This window comes from Ahaetulla prasina, chromosome 4 (genome assembly GCF_028640845.1).
Source record: "Ahaetulla prasina isolate Xishuangbanna chromosome 4, ASM2864084v1, whole genome shotgun sequence".
NCBI classification, from domain to species: domain Eukaryota; kingdom Metazoa; phylum Chordata; class Lepidosauria; order Squamata; family Colubridae; genus Ahaetulla; species Ahaetulla prasina.
The window spans coordinates 22,489,590-22,507,340 of NC_080542.1; the positions used below are offsets into that span (position 1 = coordinate 22,489,590).

The 17,751-nt window shown below is 43.7% G+C and overlaps 1 protein-coding gene across 2 annotated transcripts in view; it reads right to left on the reverse strand.

Annotated features, from left to right (window-relative positions):
- Positions 1-2,349, reverse strand: part of SPHK2 (sphingosine kinase 2) — a 46,085-nt gene extending 43,736 nt beyond the window's left edge. The window contains exons 1-2 of one of the 2 annotated variants that reach the window (XM_058180708.1): positions 2,109-2,349; positions 615-1,142 (exon numbers count right to left, since the gene is read on the reverse strand). In XM_058180708.1, the coding sequence (XP_058036691.1) occupies positions 615-1,038 (424 nt within the window). In that variant the 5' untranslated portion in view covers positions 1,039-1,142; positions 2,109-2,349. Of the gene's footprint in view, positions 1-614 lie in introns of both variants that reach the window. The other variant, XM_058180707.1, reaches the window with a different exon arrangement.
- Positions 2,350-17,751: the final 15,402 nt, after the last annotated feature.

Consider the following 17,751-nt stretch of genomic DNA (forward strand, 5'->3'; position numbering starts at 1 on the left):
TAATCTATTCTAATCCCAGCAATTTGAAAGTAAGATTACAATAAGATTATAAAAAATATTGATACTTAATAATCTTGCAGCAGATGTGATGCAAAGATAATTTAGAAAGGAACTGAAGGAAAAGGGTTAGCAAAATGTTCTAAGACAACAGAAATAGGAGTTTTATATTCTCTGGGTCATGAGTGCTTATATTAATTAATTTTGACTTCTTTAACTAAAGATTGACACATCTGCCAGCAGGCATACGCAAAGTTCAGTTTTTCAGATATAAAATTATGTGGCAGGCCTGCACAACAATATTGTATTTATTAAATTTATATGGAACTTATCTCACTGCTGAACCACTCTGGGGGCTCCCCTACATTTAAAGCACACATACCCCTTTATTCGTTATATTCTAGAAAATCATCCTATCAAGATAAGAACTTGTTGTGAATTCTCTTCCAATAAGCTGACTGGTTGTTTTTTAAAAAAATGATAAACACACAAGCACACATAAAGACTATCAGTCCGACAACAATACAGTTGAAGGAATGCTACTGCATAGAAACAGATAGCATCTGCCACCGCTCCAGGTGAGAAGTAATACTCCCCAATACAGGGCAACCCCTTACCTGTTTCACTGGAAATTGGAATTCCCAGCACTAGGCACTTGATGGCAGCTGCCCATTTGTCGGCCAGAGCCTGGTTGTCCTTGTAGCGCTCTGCTCCATCCACTTGAAATGTCTTTGCAATCCGTTGCCGGGCCCTTCCTGAGCCCACTGCTACCTTTTTTTTCTTCAGTGGGTAGGCATAGATGCAGAAGAATGCTGACTGGTTTGCTACTGTATGGCTTCGCAATGTGTGGCAACCCACCACATCTATCAGCCGTATCACAGTCCGTTGATCAGTATCTGGCTTGGGTACTAGCCGCTGAATATGCAATTCGGTGTGAGTGAGGCTGAGGGCATAGCGGAGTCCCTTATGAGGGTAGGCTCCAAACTCCCCATGGAGGATGGCCTCGGAACCTTCTCGACAAGGCTTCAGTACCAGGTTCATCTTGTCATGGAACCCCAGCTTTACAGTTGTGCTTTATATCTGTCAAGCAGCTGCTTCCAACCCACCACTACTTAGCCTCCTTTTTCACCACTCCTCCCAGCACCCTAGATTTGAAAAGCAGGATTTAAAACCTTTCCATTAGCACAGATTTTCCTTGAGTCAGCTGGGCAGCCAATGCAACTTTCTTTCACCAGAAAACTTGCTTCCTCACTAGAGCTTCTTAAGCATTTTCCAGAGTTAATTGCTCTTTTATTGAGCAAGAAACCTTTGTGCCAAGGAAATGAAACAAGAGGAGAAATACAGGTATGCACGTATTTCAACTTTTCTGAAAAATGTCATCCAAATTCTAGGGGAATGAACACAGACCTGTCTGACTCATTACAGGTTTGGTATAACACTAGGGTTAATAAGTTTGAAAATAGGCTTTTCTTAGAAAAACAGGTGCTTCTTCAAAAACATATGTAGAAAATCTTGTTTTTGGCATGATAAATCCCCCTCTAGATAAGGAGTTTAAATATTTAACTAGGAAGCTGTCCAACTTGTAAGAATCTGATCAAACTAGCTGACCACAAAACATATTGTTTTGGTAAACTCTTTCCCTTCCCTTTAAGATTTTTTTTAGAAGCCTGCTTCCCCAAAACTTCAGAGAAAGGAGAAGGAAAGAACTTCAATTAGAAATTAAACAATATATTGATCTATTTAGGAGACACTCAGGAATGAAAGAGAAAGAGAAAAAAAAAGTTGAGTTTGGACAGTGAATGCAGGGACACCCTCCTACACTTCAATTAGCAGCAAGCAGAAATAAAGTACTTTTATTAAGGCACCCCTTTGCCGGTTTAGCCCAAATGTTTTCAATCCCGAGGCTTAGAAAAAAATAGCTTCTCCCCTTTTATTCTGTCATCATAAAAGGGGAGAACAGGAGAATCGTTTTACAAAGCTATTTAGTAAAAAAAAAAGTGGAGGAAGGCAACAGAGCTTACCATTGTTATACACACACAAAAATATACATTTATGCTGGGAGGGGGAAGGACATTTGATACACCCCCCAGAAAGGACTATTCCCCTCTCACCGGGCACGCTTTCTCCAAAAAGCCAGATGACCTTACGAAGGAATCAGTGGGGAGGAGAGGGGGAAAGGAGAAGCTCCCGGGCACTTCTCAAGGTCTCCCCACCCCTGACAACCTCCAATCTTCAGGACCTCTCCCACACTTCTTTCCACGCCATCCCCCTCTTTGCTCAGCCCCAGCTCTTCTTCCCGCTTCCCAAGCCCAGTTCTCGCCTCTGCGCTGAGCTGCTCAGCTGCACACTGCCTAGCATGCTACACCGGGAAGTGTTTTTTTCCACCTGGGGAAGGATGAGCAATGGGGTGGGGAAAGCTTTCTTCCGACCTATCAGAGATCAGCAAACCGTGGCAGTCCCGCCCCTCAATGGCCCCCTCCTCCTAGATTGGTGGGTGGTTTTGCCATCTTTGACGACAGCGCGGGTATAAAGCAGCAAAGCGGCCATCTTAGTTAAGGGAAGGGCATCAACAGAGGGGCTCAAGTTACAAAGGAACGTTGAGTTCGTGAAAGTTCGAACGAAAGAGGTTGTTTCTTTCAGCGAGGGTAGAGGGGCAATTTGAGCTTTGGCCAACGTCAAGGGAGAGAGAAATTTCCAGCTTCCTCCAGGACTGCCATCTTTAATAAGTGAAAAGAACGCAGATTCTGTCCCGAGAAGAATGATGTGGTGGCGGCCATTTTGGATCAGGGCAATTTCATCCTCCACAGCCCATTCCCTAGCCTAGACTAAACATTTAGTCAGGGACACTTCTGCATGCGTCATGTGGCGTCATCCATTTTGGATATGGGCAAAACGTGGCACCTTCACCTGGAATTTTTCTTATGGGAACACAATCCTTATTGCCTGCTTTCAGCTTAGATACTAAAGAGAGCAGCTTATAATCAATTATAAATATACAATATACAGTCTCCACGTCATATCTATTCATATTGTTACGTTCAAAATAAATTTGTTCATATACATATACAAGTATGAACAAATACTTGAGATTGTGATTTTATTCTATTTCAGAATGATTGCCATAATTCAATGTAATATTTGTTTTGCAGCTGTCTTTCGTAGTACTCTTTTCAAATTTGGGTACTGTCCTCTTTGTAAACAAATTAGTAGTTTATGTGGAAAGATTACCTATCTAGAATCTCAAATCTGTGCTCTCCAAGCAGAAATTAGGTTCCCAATTCAGCCATTCCACTCTATTAAGCTGCTGTGCCATCGGTCCCCTCTACCACAAAGATCCTGCAGGAGAAGGGCAGTATGGACAACCGTGGGATCTGGCAGGCTGAGAGCTGTGAACCATAAACACAAAGCTTTTGCAGTGTCCCAGTATAACAGATATAGTGCCCTTGCTGACCTTAATAGGGACATTAAAGTGACAGGTCAAGGTAGTTGTGATACTGACAACTTAAACAAGCAGGGGATCATGGTCCAAGATGAAGAACTTACTTTGGAAAGGGGAAAGTGTGAATCAGGTATTACATATTGGTCACCCAAGAAGAGCACAGTATCCAAAAAGAGAAGCCACCTTCTAATTGGTGATTCAATTGTAAGGGATGTAAATTTAGGAAAGGATATGGAGGTTTTGAAAGAGGTCAGGTGTCTGCCAGGTGCTACTGCCAGCAGAGACAAGAGGCATATTCTTAAGATAGTCAAGAATGCCAGTAAGGATTGTGATGTTGATGCTATTATACATCTTGGCACAAGTGATCTGTCCCAGAAGGATGCACTTTCTGTGCAGAATGATTTCCAAAGCTTGGGGTATGAACTTAGTAGTATAGGTTGTAGGCTTATCTTTTCAGAGGTTTTACCAGTATATAAGGAACAAAAAGGTATAGGCGAGCGTATAATAGAGTTTAATGTGGGGCTAAAGGAGTGGTGTAAAAGGGAAGGCTTTGGTTTTATTAGTCATGAGGTCTGCATCCATCAAAGAAAGGGTCTGAGTTACTTAGCAATAAATTCCAGATTTTCTGGAGAAACATTTAAATTGAACAGCGGGGACAGAGAATTAATTGATACAGAACATTTCTGTCCCCAGCAATCCAAAATTAATAGGGTTATCAGTGCATGTAACATAGATGTCTGTGTGGATAAGATTATCAGCCTTGATATCAAGCAAAACCAAGCATTTAATAGTGAGTGCCATACCATGTGTGTTGAGTTCAAATAACACAGAGGCACGTTGAATCAACAACTGAGCTTTTATTCTTAGAAAGCTCTCTAACTAACAGCAAACGGTGCTCCAACACAACGAGCAGAACTGACTCTGACAGGAACGAACGTTTTTTCTCTCAGCAACTGCGAACTGTCAACTGGGGAGCCAATCACAACGCTCCCGGCTTCCCGCTTCTTCTGTTGCTTGCGTCTCAGCCAATCAGACTGAGCGGTGCTCGGATTGGCTGATACGCAGGACACAACACCCCTCACCCCCCGGATTGCGCAGTCGTAGTCGGCCAGATAAGCGGGGCGGCGTCGACTCCGCCCTGAGTGCCGAAGTTCGGGGTTCGGAGTGGCCGAGGATGGCAGGGGCGCGGCCACTTGAGGAACATCATGAGCAACGGCGGAGGGCTCGATGACCGGAACTTCCGGAAACCCTGGTAAGGGAACCGACGAGAGCGCTTCGGGCCGCGAATGAGATGGAATTGCGTGAAATTGTGAGTGATCGTTGTTGGTTGTGATTGGTTGGCTCTGGCTTGCCGGTGGCCTGGGTGGAGTGTTTAAAGGAGTGGCAGGAGTAGGAGGGTCTTGTGCCGCCTCGTATTGATGTTGTCGTTGGTTTTTTCTGGTGGCGTCCGGGGACTGCCCGGGTGTCAGTTCTTCCGGGCTGCGGCGGCCGTCTTCACCGGTGGGCAGGCGACGCCTTAACTGGTTAATGTGGCGCCGCCAGATTCGCCCATCCTCAAGGAGGACCCTATAAGAATAGGGCCCAGACAATTGTATTATGTGTCCGGGTAGCCATTGCGGAGCATCCCCAAAATTTTGCGCATATACTAAGTCCTCAATACTGAAACCACGGACCCGACCCCCATGGGCAGGGACCCTGTCAGAACCGTACGCGGGGTGCAACCTGTCCAGGACTGTGCGCAGACGGCGCCCCATTAACAGCTCAACGGGGGTTAGTTTAGTTACTCTGCATGGAGTGCTATGCTGGGCTAACAAATATTGATTGATTTTCTGTTGCCAATCAGCCCCCCCCCAGACGGCCCAAAGCTTCTTTTGCCGATCTTACAGCCCGTTCTGCAAGGCCGTTAGCTGCCGGGTGGAACGGAGCCGTGGGGGCATGGCGGATGCCAAGCCTGGCTAAAAACAGCTGGAAGACAGCTGCAGAAAATTGAGGCCCGTTGTCAGTAACTAGAACATCAGGCAACCCATGGGTGGAAAATAACTTGTCTAGGGCCTTGATGATGGCGTCCGCAGTGGTTGACGGCGTTAAGACTAATTCTACCCACTTGGAGTACGCGTCGACCACTACGAGGAAGGTCCGTCCCTGGAAAGGGCCAGCGAGATCCGCGTGGATCCGTGCCCAAGGGCCTCTCGGTGTCTCCCAGTCCCGGACTGGCGCGGCAGGGGGTGCTGCTCGGGAGGATTGACAAAGGTGACACCGTCCCACCCAGGATTCTATCTCTTGGTCTAGATTTGGCCACCAAACATAGCTTCGCCCCTGAGCTTTCATGCGGCCAATACCAGGGTGGGCCACATGGAGACATGACAATATTTGGGGCCGTGGGGCATGGCGGATGCCAAGCCTGGCTAAAAACAGCTGGAAGACAGCTGCAGAAAATTGAGGCCCGTTGTCAGTAACTAGAACATCAGGCAACCCATGGGTGGAAAATAACTTGTCTAGGGCCTTGATGATGGCGTCCGCAGTGGTTGACGGCGTTAAGACTAATTCTACCCACTTGGAGAACGCGTCGACCACTACGAGGAAGGTCCGTCCCTGGAAAGGGCCAGCGAGATCCGCGTGGATCCGTGCCCAAGGGCCTCTCGGTGTCTCCCAGTCCCGGACTGGCGCGGCAGGGGGTGCTGCTCGGGAGGATTGACAAAGGTGACACCATCCCACCCAGGATTCTATCTCTTGGTCTAGATTTGGCCACCAAACATAGCTTCGCCCCAGAGCTTTCATGCGGCCAATACCAGGGTGGGCCACATGGAGACATGACAATATTTGGGGCCGTAGAGTGGGGGGAACTACCACTCTATGTCCCCAGAGCAGGCATCCTGACTGGGTGGACAGCTCGCCGCGTCTGCGGATGTATGGTAGGAATTCAGGTGCCACTGTCCCCTGGGGCTACCCCCTTCGAACCCAGTCGATGACTTGGGCCAGTATGGGGTCCTTCCCAGACTCCCAGCATATGTCAGAAGCCGCTACCGGGCAATCTGATTCCTCGATCAGAAGAATGGGCATCGAGGGGGCCGGATCCCTAACGTGGGTGGGGAATGGACAACGACTGAGGTCATCGGCATGGCCAATTTCTTTACCCGGCCTATGTACCAAACGGTACGAATAGGCTGCTAGAAATTCGGCCCACCGAGACATTCTCGGGGAGAGAATTTGGGGGGTGGGCCGGTCACCGGCCAGTAAGCCCAGAAGGGGCTTATGGTCAGTGACCACGGAGAAACAGCGACCATAGAGGTAGTCGTGGAATCGCTTAACTCCCGCTACCAAGGCGAGAGCCTCCCTATCCAGCTGACTATAATTCCGTTCAGCTGGGGATAGGGTGCGAGAGTAGAAAGCTATGGGGGCTTCAATCCCATTGGGAAGGACATGGCTGAGGACAGCGCCAATCCCACAAGGCGACGCGTCGCCTGTTAGTGAGAGAGGCAAGGTCTCGTCATACTGTACTAAGACAGCGGACGAGGTGAGGAGGCGTTTGACAGCGGCAAAAGCTGCCGCCGCGGCCCGGTCCCATACACAGGGTGCGTCTGCATCTAACAAACGGTGTAGCGGTTCTGCCACAGTTGCTTTGTGAGGCAGAAACACCGCATAAAAGTTAAGAAGCCCCAGGAACGCCTGGAGCTCTGCTTTGCAGGTGGGGGTTGGGGTGTTTTGGATTGCAGCTACTTTGGAGGGAGTGGGGTGGATGCCGTGGGCATCCACCAAAAATCCCAGAAATTCCACCCGTGGGACTCCAATTTTGCACTTTTCCCTCTTCAATCTCAACCCCGCCTGGCGGAAACGGGTTAGTACAGCCCTTACTTTGGTGACAAGCTCTGGCATATCCCTGGCCGAGACTATTACGTCATCAAAGTAAGGAACCATCCCCGGAAGCTCATGGAGCAGGCGCTCCATGATACCCTGGAATATTCCTGGAGCTACACTGACTCCGAATTGAAGTCTCGTGCATTTAAAAGCTCCCCGGTGGGTGACGATCGTTTGGGCCAATGCCGTTTCGTCATCCACTGGGAGCTGTTGATAAGCCTGGGCCATGTCCAATTTAGCGAAAACGCGGCCCTTTCCCAGGGAGTGGAGGAGGTGCTGGAGTACCGGCACCGGGTAAGGGTTTGCCTGCAGGGCTTTATTAATAGTCCCCTTATAGTCAGCACAGATCCTCACGGATCCGTCCGGCTTAAGGGGAATGACAATAGGGGTTTCCCATTTTGCGTGATCTATCGGAACTAAAACCCCTTGGGCTATTAAGCGGTCAAGCTGCTCATCCACCTTCGGTCTCAACGCCAGGGGGACCCGTCTTGGTTTAAGTCGTATGGGCGCCACCTGGGGATCCAAATTCAGGGAAATGGGGGACCCCCGATATTTACCCAGGCTCTCGTCAAAAACATCTGCGAATTCGGCAGCCAGCATGGAGGGGACATCCAGGCGTGTGTTGTGGATCCCGGTGACGTGCAGGCCCAAAGCGGTGAACCAGTCGAGCCCCAAAAGGCAAGGCCGGTTGCCCTTAACAACAATTAGTGGAAGGTGGTCATTGAAGCCATGATATGCCACCCGGAATTTGCCAACCCCCACTGTTGGAATGGCCCCCCCCTGGTAGTCCCTCAATGTGACAGCGCAGGGTTTCAGGCTAGCCTTGGAGACACCCGGCAGAAGCTGCTGCAGTGCGGACCACGCGATCAGTGACCGGGACGACCCCGTGTCCACCTCCATAGTGCACGGTGCTCCCTCCAAGTTGACGGTGACATAGATCTTGTTAGACGATGACGCGGAAGCCGCGTAGCTGACAGGGACATCCTCTTCAAAATGGGCCACAGAGGAGTACTCTCTTTGACGAGGTGGAAGCGTCTTGAGTTGTCCCCGTGAGCTGACCGGACTGCGGCCGACATCCTGGACCGGCAGAGTAGCCCGGCAAACCCTGGCCAGGTGGCCACGCTTCCCACAACGGCGACACACAGCGGACTTGAACTTGCACTCATCCCGCGAGTGCTCACCGCCACAGCCAAGGCATCGAGGTTGGGAACGCTTGCTCTCCGGGAGGCTTGTCCGTTTGGATGTAAGTTTGAGGCGCCGCACCTCAGCCTCATCCTCTGACGAGCTTCCTTGGGCAGAGTCTCCAAAGTGGATAGAAACTGGACAGGTCTCATTCACCGTTCCCGTTCGGAACTGGTGGAGCTCTGCAGCTGACTTTTCGGCCATTTCGGCCGCTCTCGCTTCATCTATGGCCAGTTGGAAGGTTACGTCCTTCCGAGCAAGGAGGCGGCGCTGGAGGTTTAAATCCTTGAGTCCGTAGACGAATTGGTCTAGTAGCATGTCCTCGAGGTCATGGAACTCGCAGTGTAAAGCAGCCGTCCTCAGGGAGGATATGAAATCATTAATAGTCGCAGAATCAGATTGGAAACAACGGCGAAAAGCGTGGCGGCGGGCGATACGGGAGGGTGCTGGAGAATAGTGTCCCCGGAGTTTATCAATCAAAACCTCCCAGGATAAGTCGCATAGTGGTTGAGGTGCTGCAAGGGCTCGTGCGACGTTGAAAACGTCGCTGCCACAAGAGCTTAAGAAATAGCCACGCTTCCGAGCGCTGGAGATGTCAGACAAGTCGTTTGCCTGCAGGAAACAGTTGAATCTCTCTAAGTAGGCGTCCCAGGAGTCAGTGGAGGGGGCGAACGGAGCGAAGGTAGGCATCAGGGTCGACATAATGACACGAAGCAGCTACGCGATGGTTCGGAAATCCACAAACCTCGTCGCCAGTGTTGAGTTCAAATAACACAGAGGCACGTTGAATCAACAACTGAGCTTTTATTCTTAGAAAGCTCTCTAACTAACAGCAAACGGTGCTCCAACACAACGAGCAGAACTGACTCTGACAGGAACGAACGTTTTTTCTCTCAGCAACTGCGAACTGTCAACTGGGGAGCCAATCACAACGCTCCCGGCTTCCCGCTTCTTCTGTTGCTTGCGTCTCAGCCAATCAGACTGAGCGGTGCTCGGATTGGCTGATACGCAGGACACAACAATGTGCACTAATCAAACAGGTGGCAAGAAAGTAGGGGCAGTCAGGCACAACACAGGTTATGTAGACAGTAAACACAAGGTCAATCAAAACGGACTCAAATGTCTATACACCAATGCACAGAGTATGAGAAATAAACAGGGTGAATTAGAAATTCAAGTAAATGAGGGCAGATATGATATTGTTGCCCTTATGGAAACTTGGTGGGATGAAACCGACAAATGGAACATACAGCTAGAGGGATATAAACTATTTAAAAGAAATAGACCAAATAAAAGAGGAGGTGGAGTTGCACTATATGTAAGAAATAACTACATCTGTACAGAAATAGAGCACAACAATGATGAATATTATCTTGAATGCATTTGGGTCAATATTAAAGGGAGAGAAAATGATATTGCCATAGGTCTATACTATAGGCCACCCAACCAAACAGAGGAAATAGATGAACTTTTTGCTAGTCAGCTAACTAAGGTATGTAGGAAGCACATTACAGTAGTAATGGGGGATTTTAACTACCCTGACATCAACTTGGAGACAAACTCTGCACCAAGTGGAAAATCCAACAGGTTCCTAACAAACCTAGTAGACAACTTTTGTTTCCCAAAAAGTAGAGAAGGAAACAAGGGGATCAGCCATATTAGACTTAATTCTCACTAACAGAGATGAAATAATAGAAAGTGTTGAAGCTATAGGAATCTTGGGGGCAAGTGAAGCTGTTGAAGTGCTGTCCCGGTGTTTGGAAGCCGTACGGGTCTGGATGGGGAGAAACAGGCTCAAGCTTAATCCCTCCAAGACGGAGTGGCTGTGGATGCCGGCACCCCGATTCAGTCAGCTGCAACTGCAGACTGTTGGAGGCGAGTTACTGGCCCCAAAGGATAGGGTGCGCAACTTAGGTGTCCTCCTGGATGAACGGCTGTCGTTTGAAGATCATTTGATGGCCGTCTCCAGGAGGGCCTTCCACCAGGTTCGCCTGGTTCGGCAGTTGCGCCCCTTCCTTGATCGGGATGCCTTGTGCACAGTCACTCATGCGCTCGTTACCTCTCGCTTGGATTATTGTAACGCTCTCTACATGGGGCTCCCCTTGAGGTGCACTCGGAGGCTTCAGTTAGTCCAGAATGCAGTTGCGCGGGTGATAGACGGAGCTTCGCGTAGCTCCCGCATAACACCGCTCCTGCGCAGACTGCACTGGCTACCTGTGGCCTTTCGGGTGCACTTTAAGGTTTTGGTCACTACCTTTAAAGCGCTCCATGGCTTAGGGCCTGGGTACTTACGGGACCGCCTGCTGTTATCGCATGCCTCCCACCGACCCGTACGCTCTCACAGAGAGGGACTTCTCAGGGTGCCGTCCGCCAAGCAATGTCGGCTGGTGGCCCCCAGGGAAAGGTCCTTCTCTGTGGGGGCTCCCACACTCTGGAACGAGCTTCCCCCGGGTTTACGCCAAATACCTGACCTTCGGACCTTCCGCCGCGAACTGAAGACACATCTTTTCATTCGCGCGGGGCTGGCTTAAATTTTATTGATTTTAAATTTTCTATTATTAATTTTAAGGGGTTTTAGTTTTATAGATTTTAAAGTTTTTTAGGCCAATTATAAAATAAGTTTTTTAATTTGTATTTTAATTGTATATTGTATTGTCTGTTTTTACTTTTTTTTTTTTTATTCAAAAAGTTTTACAAAATTTTTTCCCCCTTTCCCCCCCTCCTCTCCCCTCCCTTCACAACCCCCCTCCCCACCCCCGACTTCCCGGAACGGGCACAAGGTATAGTTAAAAATAAAACAAACATATGCTAAAAAAATTTCATCCCAACTAAATCATACCCCTACAATCATCAATTCCTAACTTCCCCCAAAAACAATCAAGAATAATGCATCATAATCATTCAAAAACAGTCTGATAACTCTTAGTCTGATATCTACGTTGAATATAGTCAATCCATTTTTCCATTCCTTTAAGTATCTTTCTTGCGTATTGTCTTTCAAAAGGCTGATATCTTCGCCATCTCAGCCAAATTGGCAACTTTCAATATCCATTCTTCTATTGTAGGTACTTCTTTTTCTTCCAGTATTGTCCTATTAGTAATCTTGCTGCTGTTATTAGATTTAAAATCAATTTAGTCTCAATTACTGTACAATCCGTAATAATTCCCAACAAGAAAAATTGCAGGAACTTTATCTTCTTTTTCAAAACATTTTGTAAAATCCACCAAATTTTTATCCAAAAGGCCTTTATGTCCTTACAAGTCCACCAAATGTGAAAATATGTAGCGTCATCACAATTACATCTCCAACATTTTGCTTGCATATCTGGATACATACACGATAATTTTTAGGATCTAGATGCCATCTATAAAACATTTTATAAAAATTTTCCTCAGATTCTGTGCCTGCGTGAATTTAACATTTCTAACCCAAATTTTTCCCAAGTTTCCAATAATATTGGTTCCTGAAAATTTTGTGCCCACTTTATCATACAGTCCTTTACCAAGTCCCTTTCAGAATCTATTTCAAGTAACACATTATACAATCTCTTTATATGCTCCTGAGACTGATTTCTAATTTGCTTTACCAAATTTCCCTCGTTCTGCTCTATACCAATTTTCTGATCCCCTTCCATCTAGCACGTAGTTGCTCATATTGAAACCAAGTATAATTTTTCCCTTCCTCTCTTAATACTTGCAGAGATTTTAACTGCAAATTACCTCTTTCAGTATACAAAAGATCTTTATATGTAATCATTTCCTGATTCTGTTCTATGTTTATATTTTCTATTGTATGTCTAGGACTTGCCCATATAGGAACCTTATAATTTAGTTTATAAGAGTATTTTTCCAAACACGCAGAAGGGCATTTCTTAGCACATGATTTTTAAAGGCCTTATCCACTTTTTGTCATAAATTAAATATGCATGCCATCCATATAGCAAATCATAACCTTCTATATTCAAAATTCTGTCCTCTGTTAAATTAAACCAATCACTTATTGCAGAGAGCAGCTGCTTCATAATATAATTTAAAATTAGGCATTTTAAACCTCCCTTTCCGAGAATCTTGAATTATTTTCATTTTAACCCTAGCTTTTTTACCTTCCCATATAAATTTGTTAATTCCCTTCTGCCATTCCTCAAGATTCTTATCTTTCTTAATTATTGGTATCATCTGAAAGAGGAATAAAAATCTAGGTAAAACATTCATTTTAATAGCAGCAATTCTCCCCAGCAAAGATAATTGCAATTTTTTCCAAACAATCAACTCCTTCTGAACTTTTTGCCATAAAACCTCATAGTTATTCTTATACAATTTCACATTTGACGATGTAATATAAACCCCTAAGTACTTAACCTTCTTTACAATTTCAAATCCTGTTATTTCCTCTAGTTTTTCTTTCTGTTGTCTGGCCATATTTTTTATTATCACTTTTGTCCTTTTCTGATTTACCTTAAACCCTGAAACATTCCCATATTGATCAATTATTTCCAACAAAGATTTATTAGAATTTATAGGGTTTGTTAAAGTAATCACCAAATCATCTGCAAAAGCTCTTAGGTTATATTCATACTGTCTAACTCTAATTCGCTCTATCTCCTTTACTTCTCGTATTTTATCCAATAATGGTTCTAGAGTTAAAATAAACAATAATGGTGATAAAGGACATCCCTGTCTTGTTCCTTTCGCAATCTTAAAAGGTTCTGTTAAGCTACCATTGATTATAATCTGTGCTGTTTGCTCTCCATAAATTGCCCTAATTATTCTTAAAAAACCATCTCCAAATTGCATCTTTTCTATTAATTTAAATAAAAAATCCCAATGCAATCGATCAAAAGCTTTCTCTGCATCGAGAAAAATAAATGCTACTGGAATAAAATTTTCTTTTCTAAGTACTCCAGTAAATTAACAATCTGCCTAACATTATTCCTCATCTGTCTCCCTTTTATAAATCCAGATTGATCATTATGAATTCTTGCTGCAGAATCAACATTAATCTATTAGCTATTATTTTAACAAAATCTTATAATCATTATTTAAAAGTGACCTACAGTTCCCAGGTTTAGAACAATCCTGTTCCTCTTTTGGTATCAATGAAATAAAAGAGGTTCTCCATGAGGGGAATTCTCCTAGTTGTATCTGATTAAATAATTCCTTAAGTGGACCTAACATCTCATCCTGTAAATTCCTATAATAACTAACTGTGAGCCCATCCGTACCAGGAGATTTCCCATTTTAATTGTTTAATTACCAAAATAATTTCTTCAGAGGTTATAGGCCGATTCAGTTCATCCGTTTGTTCTAAAGTTAAATTTTTAACCTTATATTCCTTCAAATAATTATCAATATCCCTATTCAATATATTATCTTTAAGATATAAATTTGTATAATATTCTAAAAAAGCTTTTTTAATTTTATCCTGTTGATATCTCTCTTTACCTTTGTATTCTATTTTTCTATAGTACGTTGTTTTGTCTTTTCCTTAAAGTGTATGCTAACCACCTACCAGGTCTATTTGCATTACAAAAGTATTATGTTTGGCATATTGTATATTTGTTGCCACCTGATCAGCCATTATCATATTAAATTGATTCTGTAGTAACTTTATTGCATCTTTAAGTTTTTGATCATGTGGATTATGTATTAATAATTGTTGTTTCTTATAAATTTCCTCTTCTAGATACCTACGCTGTCTTTGTTGCTTATTTCTCTGTCTATTATTAAGATATATTAATACACATCTCATAAAAGCTTTACTGGCGTCCCAAACCATTTCTATCGATGTTTCATTATTCAAATTATAATCAAAAAATTCTTTCATCTGCTTTTTACATTGATTTACATTATCCTGATATCTAAACAAATTTTCATTTAATCTCCAAGTTCTTCTACCCTCTTTTCCATATTGCAATTCCATCCAAACAGGACTATGATCAGACAAACATCTTGGAAATATCTTAGTTTTCTTCACCCTAAAAAGCAAATCATTAGAAATTAAAATAAAATCAATACGTGAGAAGGATTGATGCCTATCAGAGAAAAAAGTATAATCTCTTTCCTCCAAATTCCGCAGTCTCCATACATCTCTTAACTCGAAATCTTCTATCATACTTTTAGCTGTACACTGCCCTGAGTCCTTCGGGAGAAGGGCGGTATAAAAATCGAATAAATCATCATCATCATCATCATCATCATCATCATCATCATCACGCAATATTGGAATTCAACATTATGCAAACACAAGTAATAGAACAAAGTCAAACTAGAGTCTTGGACTTCAAGAGAGCTAATTTCAATAAACTCAGAGAGAGCTTGAGAAGGATTCCATGGATGAGAATCCTCAAGGGGAAAACAACTCAAGAAGCTTGGAAAATTTTGAAAAGTGAGATTATAAAAGCCCAGTCTAGCACAATACCAATGGGGAAGAAAAATAATAGATCTCAAAAGAAACCAGCATGGATGCATAAAGAACTATTTGACAAATTGAAAGACAAAAAGGACACATATAAAAAGTGGAAAGAGGGGCAAATAACTAAGGCAGAATATCAGCAAATAGCCCGAGCCTGTAAAGATGAAGTGAGGAAAGCTAAGGCTCACAATGAACAAAGGCTAGCGACAAAAGTAAAAAATAACAAAGTAAGCTTCTTCCAACATGTTAAAAACAAGAAAAAAGTCAAGGAAACAATTGGCCCATTGCTGGGAAAAAGTGGCAAGAAGGTGACAAGCAACAGGGAGAAAGCAGATCTACTTAACTCATTTTTTGCATTTGTCTTTACACAAAAGGAAAAGACAATCCAACCTATCAAAAACAGCACCACAAAAAACAGATTAGGAACACAAGTTAAAATAGGGGGAAAAATGGTAAGTGAACATCTGTCTACCCTAGACGAGTTCAAATCACCAGGACCGGACGGATTACACCCCAGGATTCTGAAGGAACTGGCAGACGAAATCTCAGAACCACTGAACTGTATCTTTCAAAGATCCTGGAGCACAGGAGAACTGCCAGAGAACTGGAAAAGAGCTAATGTACTTCCCATCTTCAAAAAAGGAAAAAACAATCCAACCTATCAAAAACAGCACCACAAAAAACAGATTAGGAACACAAGTTAAAATAGGGGAAAAGGGTAAGTGAACATCTGTCTACCCTAGACGAGTTCAAATCACCAGGACCGGACGGATTACACCCCAGGATTCTGAAGGAACTGGCAGACGAAATCTCAGAACCACTGAACTGTATCTTTCAAAGATCCTGGAGCACAGGAGAACTGCCAGAGAACTGGAAAAGAGCTAATGTACTTCCCATCTTCAAAAAAGGAAAAAAAAAACAGATCCAGGAAACTACAGACCTATCAGCCTGACCTCAATACCAGGGAAGATTTTGGAAAAGATAATCAAGGAACAACTCATTGAACACCTAGAAGCAAACAAAGTAATAACCAAAAGCCAACATGGGTTTGTCAAAAACAGATCATGCCAGACTAATCTCATTGTATTCTTTGACAAAGTGACAAAGTTAGTGGACCAGAGGAATGCTGTCGATATAATTTACTTGGACTTCAGTAAAGCATTTGATACAGACCATAACCTACTACTAGATAAAGTAGAAAAATGTGGGTTAGACAGCACCACCACCAGATGGATTCGTAACTGGCTGACCAACCGCACTCAACGTGTAGTCCTCAACGGAACTACATCCACATGGAGGGAAGTATGCAGTGGGGTACCCCAAGGCTCTGTTTTAGGCCCAGTATTCTTCAACATCTTCATCAATGACTTGGACGAGGGGATAGATGGGGAACTCATCAAATTTGCAGATGACACCAAGCTGGCAGGAATAGCCAACACTCCAGAAGATAGGCTCAAGATACAGAAAGATCTTGACAGACTAGAACATTGTGCACTATCTAACAAAATGAAATTCAACAGTGAAAAAAGTTAAGGTTCTATATTTAGGCCAAAAAAACAAAATGCACAGGTACTGGATATGTGGTACCTTGCTCAATAGTAGTACCTGTGAGAGGGATCTTGGAGTCCTAGTGGACAACCATTTAGATATTAGCCAGCAGTGTGCAGCAGCTGCCAAAAAAGCCAACACAGTTCTGGGCTGTATAAATAGAGGGATAGAATCAAGATCACGTGAAGTGTTAATACCACTTTATAATGCCTTGGTAAGGCCGCACTTGGAATATTGCATTCAGTTTTGGTCGCCATGATGTAAAAAAGATGCTGAGACTCTAGAAGGAGTACAGAGAAGAGCAACAAAGATGATTAGGGAGGCTAAAACATAAGAAGAACGGTTGCAAGAACTCAGTATGCCTAGTTTAATGAAAAGAAGGACTAGGGGAGACATGATAGCAGTATTCCAATATCTCAGGGGTTGCCACAAAGAAGAGGGAGTCAGACTATTTTCCAAAGCACCTGAGGGTAGGACAAGAAGCAATGGGTGGAAACTAATCAGGGAGAGATGCAACTTAGAACTGAGGAGAAATTTCTTAACAGTTAGAACAATTAATCAGTGGAATAACTTGCCTGCAGAAGTTGTAAATGCTCCAACACTGGAAATTTTTAAGAAAATGTTGGATACCCATTTGTCTGAAATGGTGTAGGGTTTCCTGTCTGGGCAGGGGTTATTTTAATAATGGGCTATAGAATAAGTTTTTTAACTGTTATTTTAACTTGTATTTATATGTATTTTTTAATTGCCTGTGAACCGCCCTGAGTCCCTAGGGAGATAGGGCGGTATACAAATATGAAAAATAATAATAATAATAATTATTATTATTATTAGAAGTAATGCTTTTTAGAAACCAGAATTGGGACTGGCAACTCAGTCTTTAAGAAGAGCAGTCAATAAGTGAAATCACGACCGTGCTTATAATTTTATTTCAGCTTTCTCTTGTTTTACAGACCTACAAAGATTGTAAATATGAGGACTGATAGCAAAATTACTTTTCATCGCTGGTGTAGCTGAATAGTCGCTAAAAGAGGACTACCTATATACATCTAAAAGTATTAAAACCAAAAATAATCTGCTGAAAGCAATTTAGAAGACTTTGAAGTTTTTCTAGAAACACTAGGCTATTCACTTTTCCAAAGGAAAACATACTCCACACTTTAGGATAAATATAATTCTATATACTGTATTTCTTTTATATGTGATTAACAGGCCTGCATGAATAAAAAGACACTTCTGTATAACAGACTCATACCATAAGATGTGTTTTTATTTTGCATGTACCTATGTGCAACACAATACCTCAATAACATTGATA